Source organism: Staurois parvus, unplaced genomic scaffold, assembly GCF_062004578.1.
Source record: "Staurois parvus isolate SC_StPar_1 unplaced genomic scaffold, SC_StPar_1.0 ptg000714l, whole genome shotgun sequence".
In the NCBI taxonomy this organism is placed as follows: Eukaryota; Metazoa; Chordata; class Amphibia; order Anura; family Ranidae; genus Staurois; species Staurois parvus.
This window is the reverse complement of record NW_028318510.1, coordinates 5,393,987-5,416,095: the sequence shown is the minus strand read 5'-3', so window position 1 is coordinate 5,416,095 and position 22,109 is coordinate 5,393,987. Positions and strand designations below refer to the sequence as shown.

Here is a 22,109-nt window from a genome sequence, read left to right as displayed (position 1 = left end):
ACTAGCTCAACATTCTACAATGTTCTTCTTTACACCACAGATTTTAGAATGAGAGAATTCCAGTAGTCCACAGAAGCAATGCCTCAACATTTCCTAGAAATGTACCAAAGTATTATACCAGTTTACCGATGTCATTGTTTAATTGCTTCTCCTATTTTAATGGAAGCTACTGTCGAGGGAAGCACCTACTGCTGTCTGCATGTCAATGTAGAGTGCCTGATGGAAGATCCCCCATGTATATTGGAGAGCCTCAAGGTGTTTAAAAGAAAGAATTAGTCACGAAGACTGAAATTGTAAAGTGAAGCGAGAAAACAGAAGGAAAGGTAACGTGTAGCAAGGAAGACAGAAGAAAATAAACAGAAGGGGGAGGAAGGGAAGGATTGTACATGGGGGGGGGTTAAATCAGAGATATGAGTGAAGCCTGGGCTCTCCACAGTAGTACAAAGCCATTCTCAGAATCCCCAATTTCTGAAGACACTTTGCCGAGGACATTATACCTGTGAACTCAAAATATCATGATATTCTAAAGAGCAAGTGCACTTGTTCCAGTAGAACCAACTACTTGTTGGAAGGACTGTCCTGGCTCTTTCACACAATCTCTATATTCCCACCCAACCATTGGGGTTATGCTAAGACTAGTACAGTCTCTCAAAGGCCCAACTGTATCTGGCTCTATCGAGTATGCCCCCTGTAATCAGTCATGCATTTTTTTGTAATGGGGACACAGGATAGGAAATTTCTCTATACGCCCCAGGATTCCCACTTCTGAGTACAACATTTTTGGGCCAGTGGACACTGGTGGTCCATTTCTGATATTCAGTCTATGTTTGAACCACCACTCCCTTTGTGGAAGATGTTATAACTTAGGCATTTCATGATGCACCACTGGGGAAAAAGTACTGTCCCCTCCCTACCTCAACAGGATTTGAAAAACTGTGCTTGTCAACCTTTCCCAGTAATACTGCATACTGATTCACTCCCCTAACTTCCCGCCACAGAAATTTCTAAATGGGAGCAGGACCTATAAATCCCTTTTTCTGATCAAAAAAAGAGATCGAATCTTATTAATGGCCCATAAGGCCTCCATATCCTGTAAGACCTAAGAGACAAGATTCAAGATATTGACCAGGTGGTACCTTACACAAATTGTTCCTAGAAAATTATCTGCTTTGTTAGCAGTGTGGTGAGGAGGAGGGTACTATGCTCCATAATTTCTGAACTTGCCCAAGAGTCTCAAACTTCTGGTAGAAAATTAGACACTTTATTCACAAATTGACAGACATCCAGATGCTGATAGGAGCAGTGGCTTTTCTCCTTCATCTGACCCCCATGTCTCTAAAATGCTATAAATGCTCCCATTTGTTACATCCCCTAAACATAGCAAAGGCGTGGATCCCATTATACTGGAGGCATACAGTAGTGTCACCCCTGAAATCGTGGTTTGTAACAAAATTTGCCAAATGGAAACACTCCTGGCATCAGCTCATTCTAGGGAAAAGCGCTGTTGCAGAACTTGATTCTCCTATTTTAACTTAGGAGTGCAAACAAAGAAGCTCATATGATTGTACACATTCTGTGGCTGGAACACCACACTTACCCTTCACATGTCGCAATACAATGACTTACATTGGATAAGTCATAGTAGGAAACCCTGAACAGGGCTTCATGGAAAGGAATCAGAGCTTCGTTTGCACTTTGCAAGTTACTGCACTTAGAGTAGATGCACTCAAGTGGCACCAGAGAGGGACAGTGCAGAGTAAAAGCTGTGTTTCAAGTCGTCTGGTCCTCATTAAAGTGGAACTATACTGCATCTGAGCACCACAAACCAAAAAAATTAATTTTTAAAATTAAAAGCAAACTCATCCATTCATCAATGTCTTTATGCTTTATTTAGCGGAGAAATCACTTTGGAGGGGAAAAAAAAAAATCACCCCTTAGCATTGCTGCCTGTGGCCATCTTGAGTAAGGGCAGATGATTTATGTAGCATTTACTTCCTGGAATCCATCTGCCCTTAGCTCGGGTATGTAGGCAGAGCTGAGAAAACGCCTCCTCCCCCCCCAGGGACATCATATACCTAGGCCTGGAAACCAGGAAGTAGCTGAAGAAATGTTTAAAAAAATAAATAAAACAAGAAAATTCAATATACTTTCCTATCTATTTATGAATGCTAGCAGCATAAGGAATAAAAATAGTCAATCTTGACTGAGAGAGTGAAGTTTCGCTTTAAAGGCAGATTTACTTAAAAGGAAACCTGCCATAAAAAAACAAACAAAAAAAAACCCTGCGAAGGCTGATCTCTCCTTCAGAAAATGATTGTCACCAGTTAGGCAACTTCCTCAGGAAGTTGGAGACATCCTGTAAGGACGTTCTTCCACTGCACAGCTTGGTGTCATCTGCAAAGACTGAAATGGGATTTTTAATCCCAGACCCTATATTGTTTATAAATATATTAAAAAGTAAGGGTCCCAACACTGAACCCTGGGGTACACCACTGACAACCCTAATACATTCATGAGTATGAATCATTAACCACTACTCTTTGAATACGATCTATTAGCCAGTTTTCTATCCATTTACATACAGATTTTTCCAAGCCTGTAGACTTTACCTTACACATTAGCCGTGTGTGGGGAACTGTGTCAAATGCCTTTGCAAAATCCAAGTATACCACGTCCACCACCACCCCTCTGTCCAAGTATACCACGTCCACCACCACCCCTCTGTCCAAGTATACCACGTCCACCACCACCCCTCTGTCCAAGTATACCACGTCCACCACCACCCCTCTGTCCATGGTTTTGCTCACCCCCTCATAAAAAGAAATCGGATTTGTTTGACAACTTCTGTCTTTCATGAATCCATGCTGTCTGTTGCTTAAAATATTTTTTTCCCAGCAAGAACTCATCTATGTGCTCTTTTATTATTTATTATATACAGACTGATTTTACAGTTGTGGGTTCAGTAACAGTTTAAATCCAAATCACAGGCAATGGGTCAGGTAAGTATTTTTATTGAGTAAGGTAGTTATTTTGAAGGGTCTTCCTTTTATTTGGCTACAGGATCACTTTAAATGAGCAGGACAGCTAGGCACTCTAGATGGATACCAGGATACTGATCTGAATGAGAAACTGAGCAGGTAAGCCAGGTCCTTGTAGGGACTTTTGGGTGTATTTTCTAAGCTGAAGTTCATCTTCTCCTCCTGCCTACATTTATAAATTTAGCTGCCATGCTTTCTGGATCTATTAATAGTTTTGACACACATTTTCCATTGAAAACAGGAAACTCTGCTTTTCTATTTTCCATCAGCCACCAAGTCTGGAAGGCTCAGGTATGTGACAGGTTCACTTTAAAAGTGTATAAAACCAACCACATCTTCAGCAATTATGCAAAGATGTGGAGAGCCCCTCCAGTTATTGCTAATATTATCTTGTATTAAAATTGACTTTTTATTCAGATAAGATTCATGTTGTATTTAATTCCACAGTCTCGGTCTCCCAAGACATGCCAAAGGTTAAAGAATTTTGCAGAAAGGTCACCTGCATTATATAACAAGCTGCCAAATGGCCTTATGTAAAGTGCATTACCTCCCACTGCGACACAGCATACATTCACTGCGCAACGCTTAAAAACTAATGTTATGCAACGTTTAAAAGGCTTCTCCATAACATTTGTATCATCAGATGAATAGTGCACTCTGAATAATCAGCACATCTTGCAAGGATGCAAAATAATGAGCTGTATTTCTGCAAGTGAGGAATTGTAAACTGTTTTTCCACAGATAAAAGGCATTTCTCTGATGGAACACTGTGCTTATTGCTATATTCTTCTGAGAATTATCGGAGCAGCGCTAGCGAAACGACTGGAACCATGTTAATCCCTGAACTAATACACAAACAGCTCATATCCTTTCTATCACCATTGAAGATAAAAAGGTAAAATACACCTTAGTGTACATATCACAATGAGATTGCATTGAGATATATATTCCAATTAACAAAGGGCAAAGTCATAAAATACTTAACAAACCAGCTCTTGCATGAGTAATAAGACAAACGTACCTGATCATTTCTGGAACATCACAATGTATAGCTGCCAGAGGGCACCACTCTGATCAATTTTGTGACTGTAACTTACAAAAAAAAAAAAAAACAACACACAAGAAAAAGGAAAATTCAACTCAAGAATTGAAAAGATATGAAAAACGTTGAGGCTAATTTACAAAAACTAGAAGAAAAAAAAATCTGACTGGTTTCTATAGGATACACCACTATTTATTTCCTTCAGTTGCTATAAAATAGGTGAATGCGGTCTCATGAACAGAGGTGCTTTTGCCAGGACATCATTAAAACCAGGTGTATTTCGGTGCCCGGGTGCCACAGGTGGGGAGTACAATCCACTGCCAGCAGCCTGAACATACGTACCAAAAATAAGCACACAGAATTTCTGAATTCAGGAAATCCCACCCTGTATGTTAGGTACCACTCAGGACAGAGGCTGCTGGCAGCATGCTTTATGGGCCAAGGGTGCCTCCCGAGTACCATAAGTGCCCCTATGCATGAGGCATAAAACTTTTGTAGAAATACTGGCTGTAGTACTGGCAACTGCTTCATAGAATATGTACTAAAGAAATATGTAGGCTATTGAAGCTGAATGTATCCAAAAAACAAATGTCTGGCCGTCTTGCTGATCCACTAGCTTTTAACCTCCCTGGCGTTATTCCCGAGTGTAGCTCGCGGTAAAGTTTCAGTACCACAAGCGGTAACCCCGAGCTACACTCGGGCTTACCATTCGGCGCTGATCCGCGATCCCTCAATCACTTACCTTGTCCTGCGCTCCCGCGCTGTCCCTCCTGCAGTGTCCCCGGCAATGTAATCTGGAGGATGCCGGCATCTGTCATCTGGGTTCCGTCCCCTGCGACGTCGGGACGTATGGGGGATGGAACGGCGGGAAATTTGAAAATGACAAAAAGTGACATTCACTAAAATCACATAGTAAAACATTATTGTATCAAACCATTTCACATACATTTTGTCCCTAGTGCTTTGTCCTGTGCCCTGCCTGCATTTTTACTGTTCTTTCTGCCTGGAAATTGAGAAACGTCCATGGTGTCCAAAAAACATCCCTTTAGGTCAAAAGCGGTTTTAGACCAGCTAGAGAACAGTGATAGTAAAATAGAACTACTTGCAGAATTAAGTGACGATTCGTGGAGAAATAAAAAAGATTTTGCGACTTTGCTCACTGATGTTCGAACTTGGCGCAATATTTCAAATTTCAGTGTTTTTGGTTTGATTATATTATTGAAATAAATTTATTATTATATTATTTTTTATGATTATTTATTAAATTATAATTTATTTCGTGTTTCAAGTTTTATCCTACCTGGGATGTTTACTAGACTCTTGTTCGGACAGATTTCAGTGAGTTATTCCTAAAAATTACAGGCGACAATAAAAAAAAATACATATTTCCATGCAAAAAAATTTACCGCTTTGTGCACAGAAATATGGACATAATCAGACCGCTAGGGAGGTTAAAGTAGAAATGAACACAAAAAATAAAGAAAATGGAAACAGGCAGGTTCTTTATTGCAGAGGATACATGCGATGTCTCTTATGCAATTAAAAACACTTACCTGCCTGGTTGCAATCCTCCCCAGGCTTTAAATGGAGCTGTGCATGCGCAGCTTCGTTTACATTTCCAGCACAGTGATAGTGCTGAATGACTACTGCAGATGCACAGAAGTGACATCTTCCTAGCCAATCAAGACATCTGAAGACTGGCACCCGAAAGAAGCCCAGGAGAAGATGCCTGCGCCTGGGAGACCTTGTGGGCGTTGGATCATTGCAGCATAGGTGAGTATCTGTGCCTTTAATATTTTAAAGATACGCTTAAATCAGAAATAAACTTTTTTGTTTAGTCTTTCATTGAGTAAGAGATGGTTAGATCCCTGTCAAGTGTTCTACTATCTGCATCCCATTGGGGAGATTTTGTTTTAGTTTTTTACTTCCTGTCTTGGAACACAACAGGAAGTCATAAGATCTCTCTGAAGTAAGGGAACTTTGGTCCCTACTGGAAAACTTCCCCTCTGTTCTTTGTTTTAGTGAATTTTCTCTACCTTTCAGTCTTGGCGACAATGAATAGAGAGGGTGAATCTCCCCAGCAGTAAAAAAACAGCAATAAAAACCTGGCATGGGTTCAGACCCTTCCAATGGTTTAAAACAAAAGACATGTCTTTAACCCCTTGGCGCCAGTGCCTCCAGGCCCTTTAAGGATTTCTGAATCCAGGAGGTAGGGCAGGGTTTTAGGGTCAAGTGACCGCCGTGACTCGCGGTCACATGATCGGGAAAGGTTGCATGCGGCCTGGCGCCAAGAGGTTAAAAACACTTTAATACCATTTAAATCACTGACCCAAAACAAAACATGCAAATGAGGAGTTCCAAGTTCATTCACTGCATGCTTTCTCTAAGTCTGTGACTCACATAGTACGGAGGTCAGAAATAGCCAGGCAACAAGTATTAATTACGTACATTTCAGCTGAAGTCCAAACAAAGCATTAGATAATGAAACTTTGGATCTCCATATGGATCTCACTATGCTTTGCTCTCTTCTGTGTGTTTTTGTAACGGCGCCATTTTTGTAAAAGCTGAGATTTGCTTCCTTATATCAGAACCTCCCAACAAAGAGAGCAGCAGGCAGCGTAGTGGTGACATCACCAAATCTCACTCCAAATTTCTGGAAACTAGAGGTCAGATGATCTCACGCTTAAAATAAACAGCAATGAAGCTGCAGACAGAGGAGAGCCTAGGTACCCTCACATACCAGGGAGAGCACAGTCATTTAGGAGGAATACAAGACGTTTCTTTTCAGGACACCAATTAGGTACAGTTAGCATTTGCAAATGTTCCTTATAACAAAGCAAATCTTCACCTTTGGGAGGTATATAAAAATCCTGTGCTGCCCAATTGCTTAGAGAATATATGTTCATACTGTACTTCGGTCTCAAAAACTGGGTTGGCATCTGCAATTTAACTGTAATTACCATTATTATTATTTCAGGTACTTCCCTAGTACTGCCACTAACACAATGGCACCCTAAAAGGAGGATATTTTGATGTTGCATATCCCTGATCATTAATCTCTGCCCCTTACTGGTTATTAGTAGAAGCATAATTTGAACATTGCACATTTTAAAAATGCAAGTCGCATTTTTGTGATATATTTAGGCAATTTATTTTTTATCTATAGTAAGTTGAAATATAGACATTTTATAATGTACCTAGATCAGTTAAAGGGGAATTTTTGTGGGTATATGATTATACCTGCTTTACAGCATATAGAGATTTAAATAAATTTTACTACTAACAAAAAGCCCTGTTGAGCACGTCTATGAACAACCTGGTGACCAAATGACAATTGCTTGGTCACCAGATCCACAATTTGTTTTAAGCCAGTGTTCTCAAAACTGAGACTTTGGGGAGCTATTCCTTTACATGGACACAACACTGGAGTACTTTTCCTCTCACTGACACCACCAACAGGGCATTATTCCTCCCATGATACAAATAAGGTGCTATTCCTCCCACTAATACCAATGGATGCTGATTACCCCTACTGATGCTGGGGTATTTACTACTCCCACTGGCCAGAGTCTGTCTCGCCTAAGTCTAAAGGACTGGCCTTTAGCTTAGAACAGAGGTCTCCACTCTTTCTAAACAAAAGATGACCAAAAAACATTCAATGGGGGATCGTCTTCACTTTGATAGCTGTGCTGTGTGAGGATCCCACTTGACAATTATTAGAGTGCACAAGTTATTTCTAGATTTCAAGAAATAAGGTTCCTATGTACAAACAATTTGAAATTCCTTGATACTATCTAAAAAGTATGTGTACACACCTCTAAGCCTAGATATTTTTATGGTAACAGATTCATTTTAATGTAGAAAGGAAAATACACTGACCCAGGGCCATATTTCACTCATTTTTCCATTGTGTGCTTCTCAGAATATTTCTGCAGCGGATTTATATTTCAACCAAGTGAAGTTTCTGTATTGCAGCATCTTCCCATTTAATTATAAACGCCTAGTCTTATAAAATGATATTGCAACGAGATGCCAACCTTCATTAGGAAAAGCGCCTCTGCTCCAAAGATATTTGCATAAATTTAAAAACTTTATGAGAAGTGAAACAAACACATTTTCATTTCTGTATAATTTACTGCAAATATATGCACACTTAACAAAATGACAGATCCTGAAAATGGGCACGTTTACATTTATGCAAGTCATTTTATGAGCCTGGCAAGGGGGATTATAAGTGAAAATCTCATATTTCAAAAAGATGTTACCTTTTTGAATTATACACCCTTTTGTTGAGTTCCTTTAACTACTTGTTAGCTTGAAATTTAGAATTGCACCTTTAAAAAAAAAAATCAATTTTTTCAATTTAATGCAAATAAAAACAGCCATACACTAGTTCAAGGCAAGAATTCAGAAATTGGGTTTTACACGGTTTGGCTGTCACTAATCTACTGAAAACTGACCTTTAGTTGAATACCATGAATCGCTGCACAAAACATTCCTCATTTTTGAAGCGGTCATAAGTAAGCACTTTCTGAGCTGCCCTGCAGCCACCGATTTTGTTCTGATCAACTATACTGGCTAAATGACCGTTGCGTCAAAAGTATGACCTGCAAACACTTTTTTCTTTGTTTTGGAGAGTGGGGAATGGTTAGAACCCTCAGAACCACCAGGGTTTTACTTCTATTCTAAATCTGTTGAAGAAATTTCCTGTCCTGAAGTAAGTAGAACACTTTACTAGCATTTTTATTTCTGTCTGTGTTGCTGTTTGAGTACAGGAAGGCAAGAACCCCTGTAAGAATTACTGTCTATTTCTGTTCCATTTGCAAATTTTCCCTCACTTCCTGTCTGGTGAAACAGTTGCCTGCAGGACAGGGTAAACCTCTCCAGATAACAGAAAAAAACTTGAAAGGAGTTCTTTAAAGTGTTAAGTCAAAAACGTTCTTTCTGGTTTTTGATAGAATTGTAAAGTTGAAATGAGTTGCTTTGAGGAATACAAACATTTCACTCAGAAGCTTAGAAACATTAGGACATTCTGTGATCTAAAAAATGCAGCGCTAAAACTTATATACTTATATAGTACAATAATGCACTTCTGGTGTGCTTATGATGACCCCCAAGTGTGAGTGACACCATCCCTGGGAGTCTGCTGCAGCCCTAGAGGACGCCTTTCCGGTGACCAGACCTGACCAGACCCTGAAGTTTACACGGATTTTTTACATGCAACGCCCAGTTTGTATGTACTTCTGGTAAGTGCATTATTGTACTATTATCTTATGGAATAACCAGGAGTATACTGCATCACCTTGACCACTGCAATTTTGGAACGCCTTCTCATTACAGGACTTCTAATGTGCTATATGAAAGGATAATATATTGGAACAGTATATTTTGAACATTTTTTGCACTTGATGGTCAATATAAGTTTTAGCGCTGCATTTTTTAGATCACATATATTACTGAGGTGCCGAGGTATGCCTTTTATGCTAGCAGCTTCCTATTAGCTTATCATTTATCTAACCTGTATTCAGTTGTATGAAAAGTTGCGCTCATTCATTTCTGTTTACTATTAGGACATTCTGTGTCATTTTAAAAACATGGAATTAATACGATTTGCAAATCAATTTCAGCAACTGTGGTGGTGCACAGGTACAAAGTAAAATCACATAAAAATCAGATTGCTCACCAAGCTGGCAGTTAGAGAAGGGGCAGACTGTCCAAGGGCTTGGCTCCGCATTCGCACAAGATTTGAGGTTTCATTAGGTGCTTGCCATGTTTGTGGAGTAGTACCAGGGGGTAATAAGTAGCGCCCTACACAAAAAAAAAAAAAGACAAATTTACTGAATATATTCATTCTGAGCCTGTGTAAAAGGGTTAGTATTAATGAGATTCATATTTTTAAAAAGTCTAATTAAAATGTACCAAATACCTAAATCTGGAGTACAGTCTTTCTTCTACACTCAAGAGTGAGAGGCTACTTCTTTGGGTGTCCTTGTCATTGCCTGGTGCTTTTGGCAATTCCTATTAGGTGTCTAACAACAGCGTCCTCACAGGTCCCGAAGACTCTAATGTGTCCATGCACATTTTGAAATTTAGAGGCATATTTTAAGCTTTGTGTTTAGAGGCAGAAAAAAAAAACAATCTGGATTGCATTTTTTAGAAGAGTTTTCTGGCAGAAAAAATACAATGCTAAATGTACCTAAATGCATGTACAACAATGCTCTATATGAGCATTTTTTTTCTGCCAAGTGAACTGGCATATTGCTAAGCCAAGTGTGCATGGACCCTAAGTATCCACCTAGTAAAAACACAACATATGAACAGAAAACCCGGTGGCAGCCTTACAAAATCTGAGAAACTGATGCCTGACGCTAAAAAGCCCACAAAGATCTTGTAAAGTATGCTTAACGGGGAAAAGAGGAACCCCATCCTTTAGGACCAGGAGTACGGAATTAAAATTCAGGTCTGGTCAGTAAAAGTTTCTTCCTGCAGAGGTCTGAATCTCATGTTAGTTCAATGACTTAGATCAGGGGTGGGCAACTGTGGCCCTCCAGCTGTTGTAGAACTACAAGTCCCATGAGGCATTCCAAAACTGACAGTTACAAGCATGACTCCCAAAGGAAGAGGCATGATGGGACTTGTAGTTTTGCAACAGCTGGAGGGCCACAATTTCCCACCCCTGAGTTAGATCCTTCACATCACAGTCCAGCCTCACCCTTTTTATCACAGCCCCCTTTAGATCAGGATCCTTAGTCCCCTCCTTCACATCACAGTCCCCCCCCCTACTTTAGCTCCACCTTCACATTAGTGTCATCTGTCCCCCCTTCACATCACAGCACCCCCCTTTGACATCACAGTCTCCCTTGCAACCACAACCCAAACCCCTCCTCACATCAGCCTCCCTTGCAATCACAGCACATCACTGTCTCCCATGCAATCACAGCCCCTGTTAAACCAGAGTCCCCATGCAATTACAGCTCCACCCCAACACTTCAGTCCTACCATCACACAACAGGGCAAAAGATGGGAGACACAGCAGGTCTGCGGGAATGGCGAAATGTTTGTCATGTTAACAAGCGAGTGATTGGTTGCTAGGATCATCTTACGTCCTAACAACTCATCAACAGCTTGTTAATTTAAAACTTTGCAGACTTGCTTTGCCTCCCACTCTCTGCCCTTGTTGACCACGTTGACAGCAGCAGTGGCGGCAGGCAGCTGAGAACACACTGGAGAACTTCCACCCAGGCTGCTAAGTGTTCTGACCACAGTCAGCCATTTAGTATCACCTGCTTTAGACCATAGGCTTTGAATGATGACTTGCCTAATCCACTAGCAATGGTGGAGCGAGAAGCAGGAAACTGCCTGCAGAAACCTTCAGGAAGAACAAAGAAGGAATCTAATTGCAGAAAAGAGGTTGTAGCCAGAAAGTAGACTCTTGAAGCGTGTACAACATCAAGACAATGGAAAGAATTTTCTTTGGGATGATTCAGAACAGGACATAAGGAGGGAATATATGTCCTTGCATGAGATCAGATAAGTGAATATCTAGGGTCCCACAGAGTCACAGGGCAATGTACAGAGGGAGAAAGATGTACTACACCCTACACAAGGGCCTTAACCAATGAAAGGTACACTGCAGCTGATAAACTCAATTTCAGGAGCTTTTCTGCGTATTTTTCAGCAGCCCCTGAACTCTCCCTAATGTTTTCCTATGTGTCCATGTACACATCTTTGTTTACAGTCATTTACAATCGTTTACAAGCAGTTGAGTTTACAGTCATTTTTTTTAACAAAGCAAACACGTTCAGGAGTAGATTTTATCAGCGTTTCAAACGCCAAATGCTTGTAAATGCGTGTAAACGCAGCTAACCACGTTTATAAGCATTTGCATTTAGAAGCGTTTTTTGACAGGTCCATATCCAGGGCACAATTCACTAAACAGTATCCTACCGCATCAGAGTATGCGGAAGGATACCGCAGAGAATTTTTAAAAAAATAAACCCATTTGAATCCACTAAAAAAGGCTACTAAAATACTGCATTATTTTATCAAGTCATGTGTAATTTTAGTAGTTATAAGCATGCATCATGTTTCAGCTCTCAGTGGGGTTCCCTTCGGGTCTTGTATGGATTTTGAGGGAAAGCCCCAGTCCAAAAAAAAAAAAAAAGAAGAATGGCTTGGGGTTACCCCCAAAATCCATACCAGACCCTTATCTGAGCATGCAGCCCGGCAGGTCAGGAAAGGGGGGGGCGAACAAGCGCAAGCGAACCATACCAGGCCACATACCCTCAACATGGGGGTGTGCTTTGGAGTGGGGGGGCTCCCCCCCAAAGCACCTTGTCCCCATGTTGATGGGGACAAGGGCTTCTTCCCCATAACCCTGGCCGGTGGTTGTGGGGTCTGTGGGCGGGAGACTTATCGGAATCTGGAAGACCCCTTTAGAAAGGGGGCCCCCAGATCCCGCCACCCCCTCCACGTGAATGAGTATGGGGTACATGGTACTGCTACCCATTCACAAAAAAAAGCTGTAGTGTGGAAAGAAGACAGAAGTCATTATTTGACAAGTCCTTTAACAAAAGAATGTCCCCTGAATTAGATCCAACGTCAATCACGATGTAATGATGTCCTCTGCCACTCCCCTCTGAAGAAAAAAAAACATGTACCCCATACTCATTCACGTGGGAGGGGGGGTCCAGGATCTGGGGGCACACCCCCATGTTGAGGGCTTGTGGCCTAACATGGTTCGGGGGGGCACTCGCTCACCCCCCCCTTTCCTGACCTGCCAGGTCGCATGCTCTGATAATGATCTCGTATGAATTTTGGGGGGGAACCCCACGCAGTTTTTTTTTTTTTTTTTTTTTTTTTTTTAATTTTGGCGTGGGGCTTCCCCTCAAGATTCATACCAGACCCGAAGGGCTTGGTATGGATAGGAGGGGGGATCCCACGCCGTTTTCTTTATTATTTTTTAATTGCCAGCAATTCTGTCTTTTACATTCAACTGTCAGTGGGAACCCCACTGACAGCGGAAACATTAATGCATGCTTTTCACTACTAAAATCCCGCGTGACTTGATAAAATAACTCCTGTGGTATTTTAGTAGCCTTTTTTAGTGAATTTACTATTTTTCAGTGCATTCTGGGCATTTGGGAAGGTCTCCTGAGGTTATCTTTTTAAAAGCTTCTAAAACGCAAACATGCATAAACACAGCTAAACACGTTATGCAAGCGCAGCAAAACTGACGTTTTTTAACCTATGTTTTCCAGCAGTCAGCTTCCATCGTTCAGAAGAGATTTCCAAATGTCCCATGTACATGAGCCCTAAGAGGCCAACAGCCCTAACAGCCCTAAGAGGCCAACAGCAAACAGAATGACCAAGGATGAGATACGCCCCTTGGTGGCAACTCAAGGCCAGATGCTGATTCAGACCAGAATGGAGGAAAGCCAAGATGCATCCCATGGAGTATTTCCTAGGATAAAAATTCCTGGTCTCGCACCATGCAGAAGTTGACTTTCTAGCCTTCAAGAGGGTAGGGATGAGTGAATCTGATGGGCCTCTGAGTCTTAGGACCTGTGCTTCAAAAGCCATGGCATTAAAGCCAGTGGCTGAGAAGCAGGATGCTGACCTGGTCCTTGGCACAGATAATCTGGATGATCCAAAGGGACTATTGAAGAGTCTAATAAATACAACAAATCATAAAACACCCCCCATCATGAAACATATAACATTGATGTGCCAATTTGTGCAAGAAATATATAAACATATTGTGCAAAAAATATATATGTGCAAAAAACAATGTGTAGTTATCTTAATAGTCCATAACACATCGTGATGAAAAAGTCCTTCAATTTCTATATTCTTGTGTTTCCTTAAGAATTCACCAACACACTGTGTTTTTCCACCAAACAAATTAAATAAACTCACCAGAGCTCCAGGCTGGTCAAATAAACCAACTATTAAGATAAATACACATTGTTTTTTGGCATATAAATGTAATATAAATGTAATAGGTTTCATGATGGGGGGTGTTTTATGATTTGTTATATTTATTAAAATATGTGGACTTGTCTGATATATATAACACTTTTGCACAATACATTTTTTATTAAAACAAGTTCTATACAATGAACACAGTTCTGTCTTTTTTTTGACTAAGGAAATCTCTCCTAAGTGATGGAATCCCAGGGTGTCACCAGGGTCATCAGAAGTAGTGTCCCCTTGGGATGATTTCACTTCTATTACTGTTCTGTGTCAACCCGAAAACTTCTTTTGCTTTCACTTTTGATAATGGTAAACAGGACAAATGGAGAGGGTGAATCTCCCTAACGGCACAGACAGCAATCGAAATTGACAGGTGTTCTAATCCCTCTCTACTCTATCCAAAGCTAAAAAAACAGGCCAAATCATAACAATGACCAGATCACACAACATATTCTCAATAATGTCCCTTATTTGACCTCTTACCAGTTAAAGCTCCTCCAAGGCTCCCTCTTCTCAAAAGCCTGCCATCCTCATTGAGCGTCTTCTTGTATTTAACGGACTTGCCCGACCTGAAAGAGACCTCGGGGGTGCTACATTTACGTAGCTGCATAGGCGGTGGAGATAAGATGTTGTCAAGCTGAGAAAACAAAAAAAGTGTGATACTTATTATGGTTTTCTTTTTAACCATCAGCAGAAAATATTGAGTGCACTTCCTGACAATGGAAAAAAATACACAAAAAAAGCAACGTATAAAAGAGTTAAAAGTGGAACTGTAAGCTAAAAGAAGAGTTTTCGATACTATACATATAGTTGTGTTCAAAATAATAGCAGTCAGACATCACTAACCTGATCAATCACTGTTTTTGGTAGAAATGATATTTCTACGTGGCAAATAATTTACTAGCAGGTGTAGTAGAGTAATAGAAATCCAACAGACCCAACAGTCATGACATGCATGCTGCTGATTCTGTGTCATTGAATCACTAATTGAAAGGGGCATGTTCAAAATAATAGCAGTGTGGAGTTCTATTAGTGAGGTCATTCATTCTTTGAAAAACAGGTGGTAATTATTGCCCTTATTTAAGGAAGGAAGGCAGCAAATGCTGTACATGCTGGTTACAGTGCATTTCTCTCTGAAATTCTGAGGAAAATGGGTCATTCCAGACATTGTTCAGAAGAACAGCGTACCTCGATTAAAAAGTTGATTGGAGAGGGGAAAACATATAAAGAAGTGCAGAAAATGATAGGCTGCTCAGCTAAAATGATCGCAAATGCTTTAACATGGCAACAAAAACCTGAAAGACGTGGAAGAAAGCGAAAAACTACCATTCGAATGGATAGAAATATAGCCAAAATGGCAAGGACTCAGACAACAATCAGCTCCAGGAAGGTCAAAGAAGGTCTAAAGTTACCTGTGAGTACTTTTACAATTAGAAGACGCCTATGTGAAGTCAAGCTATCTGCAAGAAGCCCCCGCAAAGTCCCACTGTTGAAAAAAAGACGTGCTGAAGAGGTTACAATTTGCCAAAGAGCACATTGACTGGCCTAAAGAGAAATGGCGCACATTTTGTGGACTGATGGAAGTAAGATTGTTCTTTTTGGGTCTAGTGGCCGGAGAGAGTTTGTCAGACGACCCCCAAACACTGAATTCAAGCCACAGTACACTGTGAAGACAGTGAAGCATGGTTGCGCAAGCATCATGATATGGGGATGTTTCTCATACTACGGTGTTGGGCCTATTTATCGCATACCAGGGATCATGGATCAATTTGAATACATCAGAATACTTGAAGAGGTCATGCTGCCTTATGCTGAAGAGGAAATGCCCTCGAAATGGGTGTTCCAACAAGACAACGACCCCAAACACACCAGTAAACGTGCAACATCTTGGTTCCAGACCAACAAGATTGATGTTATGGAGTGGCCAGCCCAATCCCCGGATCTTAATCCAATAGAAAACTTGTGGGGTGACATCAAAAATGCAGTTTCTGAGGCAAAACCAAGAAATAGAGAAGAACTGTGGAATGTAGTCCAATCATCCTGGGCTGGAATACCTGTTCACAGGTGCCAGAAGTTGGTTGACTCCATGCAACACAGATGTACAGCAGTTCTCAGAAACAGTGCTTATACAACTAAATATTCATTAAGTGATTCAAAGGAAAGCAAAATCTTCAACCATTTTTCAGTTTATATAGTGAATGTTTGAGTTTGTAAAGAAGAATACAAACACTGCTATTTTTTTGAACAGTCTAATATTCACTTTTCTTCAATTTTTTTTTTAGAGGAACAACACAAATGTGATATATTTTTCTTCATGTTTTGATTTGGAATAGAATGTGTAGTGTTCCCAATGCATTTGTGTGTATGGAAATAAAAGCTGTTAGAAGGATTTTGAGCTTTATTCACTTTTTTCAACACACTGCTATTATTATGAACACAACTGTATATATGAATCCGCCTCTAGAAGCATATGCAGAAGCAAAAGTCCAACCAAACTAGCTTGGCTGTTGAACTTGTTGTGGCTCTTGACATGCTATCAGAAAAAAACAGAAACAAGGAAAGGGACTGTAGCACCTGGGGTGGTCTATACAGTGCTGGCAAGGTCTCTTGTTTTATGACATAGAACAGAAAACGCAGTCTGCCATGTGTGTACTGAACCTTATTTTAAAGAAACTTGGACTGAAAGAACACGAAAGCTGCCACTACTCACTCCCTTCTGAAAATGTTATTTTACTGACTACCCTTGCCCTTATACTTTGAGTCACTGATCTAGAACAACAGGACTCGTTAAGTAAGAAAAATATCAGAACTCCTGCTCTGCATACTAGTTCTAGGTTACAGACTTGAAAAGTACTGAATCCTTAGCCCCTTGGTGACTAAGAGTAAAACAAATCTTAATGCCTGAACACAATTTTGCAACTTTGACATGTGCTCGTAAAATCATATTTATCATCGCAACTACTTAGTACCTCTAGGTTTATTATACCTTTTTTATTTATTTTTTTAAGGACAAATTGGGCTCTCTTTCGGTGGTAAATGATAACCAATATCTCTTGATTTTTTTTAATTAACTACTTACCCACCGCAGTATAGCAGATATGCTGCTACATGGTGGCAGGGTGCGCAAAATCACGTATATATACGTGATTTTGTTTTCCGTACAGAGGTTGCGTGAGTGCCCTACCCGCGCCGACATTCGCATCAGCGGGTGTCAATCACTGGGTCCCGGCACCCGGTGATTACCAGCAATCACAGACAGGGAGGAGGGCTGCATTGCTTACCAACAGTCGTCCCCCCTATCAGTTTGGGCACAGTGCTCTGGATGGCTGAGTAGAGCCATCCAGAGCAGTGTGCTTACAGTGAAGCACTCCCCCCCCCGCCCCCTAGTAAAGCACTCACATCACACAGTTAACCCTTTGAAGCACTAACACACGGCCCCATAGTAAAACACACCCAGTACACAGTTAACCCTTTGATCATCCCTCATGTTAACCCACTCCTGCCCAGTGCCATTAGTACAGTGTCAGTACTTTTTTTTTTTTTTTTTTTTTAGCACCGATCACTGTATTGGTGTCACTGGGGATGTCAGTGACACCAAGTCAGTTCCCCCCAGTATCAGAATGCCCACTGCAGTCCCCCTATAAGTCGCTGATCACTGTCATTATTAGTATTAAAAAATCCAGTATCTATACTGCCATTTGTAAACGTAATGACTCATGTAAACCATGTAACTTACACGTATTGGGATTTTTTTAGCAGACATGTAGAATACATTTTGGCCTAAATTTATGACGAAATTTGATTTTTACATTTTTTTACTGGACATGTTTAATAGCAAAAAGTCCAAAATATTGTTTTTTTTTTTTCAAAATTGTCGGTCTTTTTTTTTTATAGCGCAAAAAATAAAAACCGCACAGGCGATCAAATGCCACCAAAAGAAAGCTCTATTTGTGGGAAAAAGGGACGCAAGTTTCATTTGGGTGCAGCTTTGCATGACTGCGCAATTGTCAGTTAAATTAACGCAAGCCACTTTAACCGCTTCCTGACTGCCCTATAGCAGAAATACTGTTACATGGTGGCACGGGAGCACAAAATTGCATGAATTCGCGCTCCTGTGGTTTTTGCACCCCTCCCAGATAGCGTCAGATTGCCCGCCAGTACACCAGTAATCACGTTTAACCCCTTGATTGCCAGGAACACGCTCATACACAATACACTTCCATTGCTAGTATTGTGTCTGAACGGATCAGTATCTTTGATCAGATCAACACTATACCAGCGTTCACATTAGTATAGTGTCCCCAAAAATAAAGTGTTAGCGGGATCAGCCCTGGCACCCGCCAACACCTGCGTTTAGCCCCTACGCTTACCCCCCCTTTTCTCCCAGCAAGTGCAGTGTCAATAGGTCACTGTCACTTGATACATTGCACACAAAACTGCAGTGTTTACAGAATCAGGCCTGATCTCTGCTAGCACTTGCCGGTAAATTTTGATGACTCTCATATGCAGTAGAGTGCTAGTACTAGTGCTGCTCTACCTTTTCGTGAGCTGGCGAGCATCAGCGGCCTAGTACATCCTGGTCTTTCACATACCAGCAGTGCAGTATCACTTGGTGATGTGGCGAATCCCATAAGTGCAGTACAAGCTGGTGCGGTGGTGAGCACAAGTATTGTCCCACAACCACCAAGAATTCGCACAGAGGCCCGTAGAGCCCCAAGTATCCTTCCAGATGTGCTTGCAAATCCTGATCGGCAGCCCACAAATTCTGCAGAGCCTGTACTTCCTCCATTCACTGCCCAACCCGGAATTCAGGTGGAAACAGCAAATTTAACTACTCCCCTTGATTTTATGGAGCTATTTTTCACGGAAGATCTGTATGCATTGATTGTGGATCAAAGCATTTTATATGCACAACAATTTATCGCCACCAACCCAAATTCAAACCTTGCCAGACCATTTGCACGGCAACCGATTACTGTTTCTGAATTTAAATATTTTGGGGGCCGAACCCTCAACATGGGCATTACTAAAAAAAAATGAATTGCGGTTGTATTGGTCCACAGACCCGATTCATCATATGTTCTCTGCTGCCATGGCCAGGCATAGATATGAGAGTATAGTGTGTTTTATGTATTTCAACGACAACACACTCCTCAGGGTGACCCTGAATTTGACCAGCTCCACAAAATTCGGCCCCTCGTAAATCACCTTAACCAATATTTGCAGATGTCTATACTCACCAGCAAAACATCTGCGTTGATGAGTCCCTAATTCATTTTTCTGGCCGCCTTGCATTCAAACAATTTATCCCCAGCAAGCGTGCCAGACATGTGGTCAAGATGTATACGACCTGTGAGAGGGCAATAGGCTATACATATAAGTTTCGGATTTACGAGGGAAAAGATAGTCACGTGGAGCCCCCCGGATGCCTGACTACATGGGGAGCAGTGGCAAGATAGTTTGGGACTTGGTGTCATGTTTTTTCCATATGGGGTACCACTTATACATGGACAATTTTTATTCAAGCGTGCCACTATTTAGACATTTGCAAGATCTTGGAATTGGCGCATGTGGCACCGTGCGACCTAATGTGTGCCCACCATTAGAAATGGGTGGATTTAGGGTGGTATATTCTAATGGTGGGCATACCACACACTTTTTCTGGCAGAGATTTCTTCTCTATTTTTTTCCATTCAGCCCACAGGCTGGAAAAAAAAAAGAACATATATATACCCAGCAAGGACCAGCGATGTACTGATACATCATTGGACTTTGAATGGTTATACCACGATGAGGCCTACAGCTATAGGCATCATCCTGGTATCGTTTTTCTTTAGTTGTGGCTAATTAGCTGCAGGATTGCTTTTACAAGCGGCAGGAGACGATGCTCCCCCTCCCCCGTTGCCTTCCACAGCCTTCTCTGGCAGTCCAGTGCTATCGGGGGAACCTAAGAATGCAGCCGGTGTTTCTGCCAGCTCACCATAGATTGGAGACCGGAATGGTGCCAATCATCTCTAGAGTCTAAGAAATTGGAAGCTACAAGCATTTCATCACTTCAGTTTCGCAGGATATAAATAGCGCCATTTGTAAATTGGGAAAGCATCTGATCACATCGATCTTGGTGAGATTAGATAATTTAAGGGCAGACGAGATACTTACTGTAGAGTACTGTACTGTAGTACTGTAGATTTCTCAAAAAAGATATCATTAAAAGTAATACAAAATAAATAAATAAAAAGGGACAGTGTAAAAATAATTTTTAAAAAATCCAAATAACTTAAAAAAAAAAAAAACACGCTCGCGCCTGCACCCTTGAGTGTTGACCCCGTGCTGGTATGTAAACAGCAGTTGCACCATGCATGTGAGATATCACCACAAATGTCAGATCAAGGGCAGTAATTCTAGCACTAGACCTCGTCTGTAAATCTAAAATGGTAGCTTGTAAGGGCTTTTAAAGCGTTGCCTATGGATATTAAAAATCTATGCAGCTTGTCGCCATTGCATGGAGCATGTGCAGTTTTAAAGCATGTCATGTTTGGTATCCATTTACTTGGCATACCATCATCTTATATTTTAACCAAATAACTGGCCAATATATTGTGTTTTTGTGCATTGAAAGTAAAAAAAAAGTGTTTTTTTTTTTTTAATTTGCATTTGAAAAATTGCTGTGTACTATGTGACAGAAAAATTGCAGCACCCACCATTTTATGCACTAGGGTGTCTGCTTTAATAAAATATATAATGTTTGGGAGTTCAAAGTAATTTCCTAGCGAAAAATACAGATTTTTTTTTTTAATGTGAACACAAAGTATCAGAAAAGGCTTGGTCTTCAGGTGGTTAGGAGAGTGAGTGATATTATTATTACATCGAGTTTATATAGCGCCAAAGGGTTTGCTCAGCGCTGTACAATAGGGGGGACAATACATGGCACAGTACAGCAAAAACAGACAGCGTACGAGGGGTAAGAGGGCCCTACTCTTTCAAGCTTACAATCTAGGAGGGAGGGGGTAGTGGAACAATAGGAAGTGGCTGAGGGGGATGAAGTGGCTGAGGGGGATGAAGTGGTGGGAGGAGTGAGGGAGAATGGCCGTTAGGTGATGTGCGGCATAAACTTCTAATGCTGAGCATAAAATACCACCACCCCCCAAAACAATCCCTTTTTGGAAAGTAGACACTCCAAACTATTTGCTGAGAGGCAGGGGAGGACTGACAACTCAAGGGGCCCCTGTGTCCTTGACCACACTCAAAGCACACCCAAAAAAGCCTATAAAAAGGTACCAGGGGCATTTCATGGGGCCCCCTAATGACCCTGGGCCCTCGGGCAGTGCCCGAGTGCTCTAATTGTCAGTCCGCACCTGCTGAGAGGCATGTTGAGTCCCAGCCCTCAAGCCAGAGTACTAGGTGTCATCCTAGACTCCAATCTGTCCTTCCAGTCCCAATCGCTGACAAACCCATGTAGACTTCACCTCCGCAACATCTCCAAAATACGTCTGTTCCTAACCCCGGAAACCACTAAACTCATTCACTCCCTTATTATTTCACGACTTGACTACTGTAACTCCATCCTCATCGGCTTACCTCACCGCTGACTATCCCCGCTTTAGTCTATCTTGAATGCTGCGGCCAGACTCATCCACCTTACTAACCGCTCCGTATCCGCCACCCCCCTCTGCCAATCCCTCCACTGGCTTCCGATTGCCCAACGGATAAAATTCTAAATGCTAACATTGACGTATAAAGCTGTTCATAATACTGCCCCAAACTACATCACCAATCTGGTATCCAAATACCACCCAAAATGTACTCCCAGCTCCTCACAAGACCTTCTACTCTCTAGTTCCCTGGTCTCCTCCTCCCATGCCCGTCTCCAGGACTTCCCCCATCCTCTGGGACTCCCTACCCCAATCCATCAGACTGTCACCTACTCTCCTCACCTTTAGGCGCACCCTGAAAATCTCTCTCTTCAGGGAAGCCTACCCCACCCTCAGCTAATTACTGAACTCCTTCACTCTTCCTACCACTCCATCCTCCACAGCTATTTCCTCCTGTACCAC

The 22,109-nt window shown here is 41.4% G+C and overlaps 1 protein-coding gene across 2 annotated transcripts in view; it reads right to left on the bottom strand.

Moving 5' to 3' along the window:
- The window catches only part of MAST4 (microtubule associated serine/threonine kinase family member 4), a 749,251-nt gene that overhangs the window by 541,206 nt on the left and 185,936 nt on the right, over positions 1-22,109 (bottom strand). For both annotated transcript variants that reach the window (XM_089653476.1, XM_089653475.1), the window contains exons 2-3: positions 14,539-14,692; positions 9,764-9,888 (exon numbers count right to left, since the gene is read on the bottom strand). In XM_089653476.1, the coding sequence (XP_089509602.1) occupies positions 9,764-9,888; positions 14,539-14,692 (279 nt within the window). The remainder of the gene's footprint in view (positions 1-9,763; positions 9,889-14,538; positions 14,693-22,109) is intronic.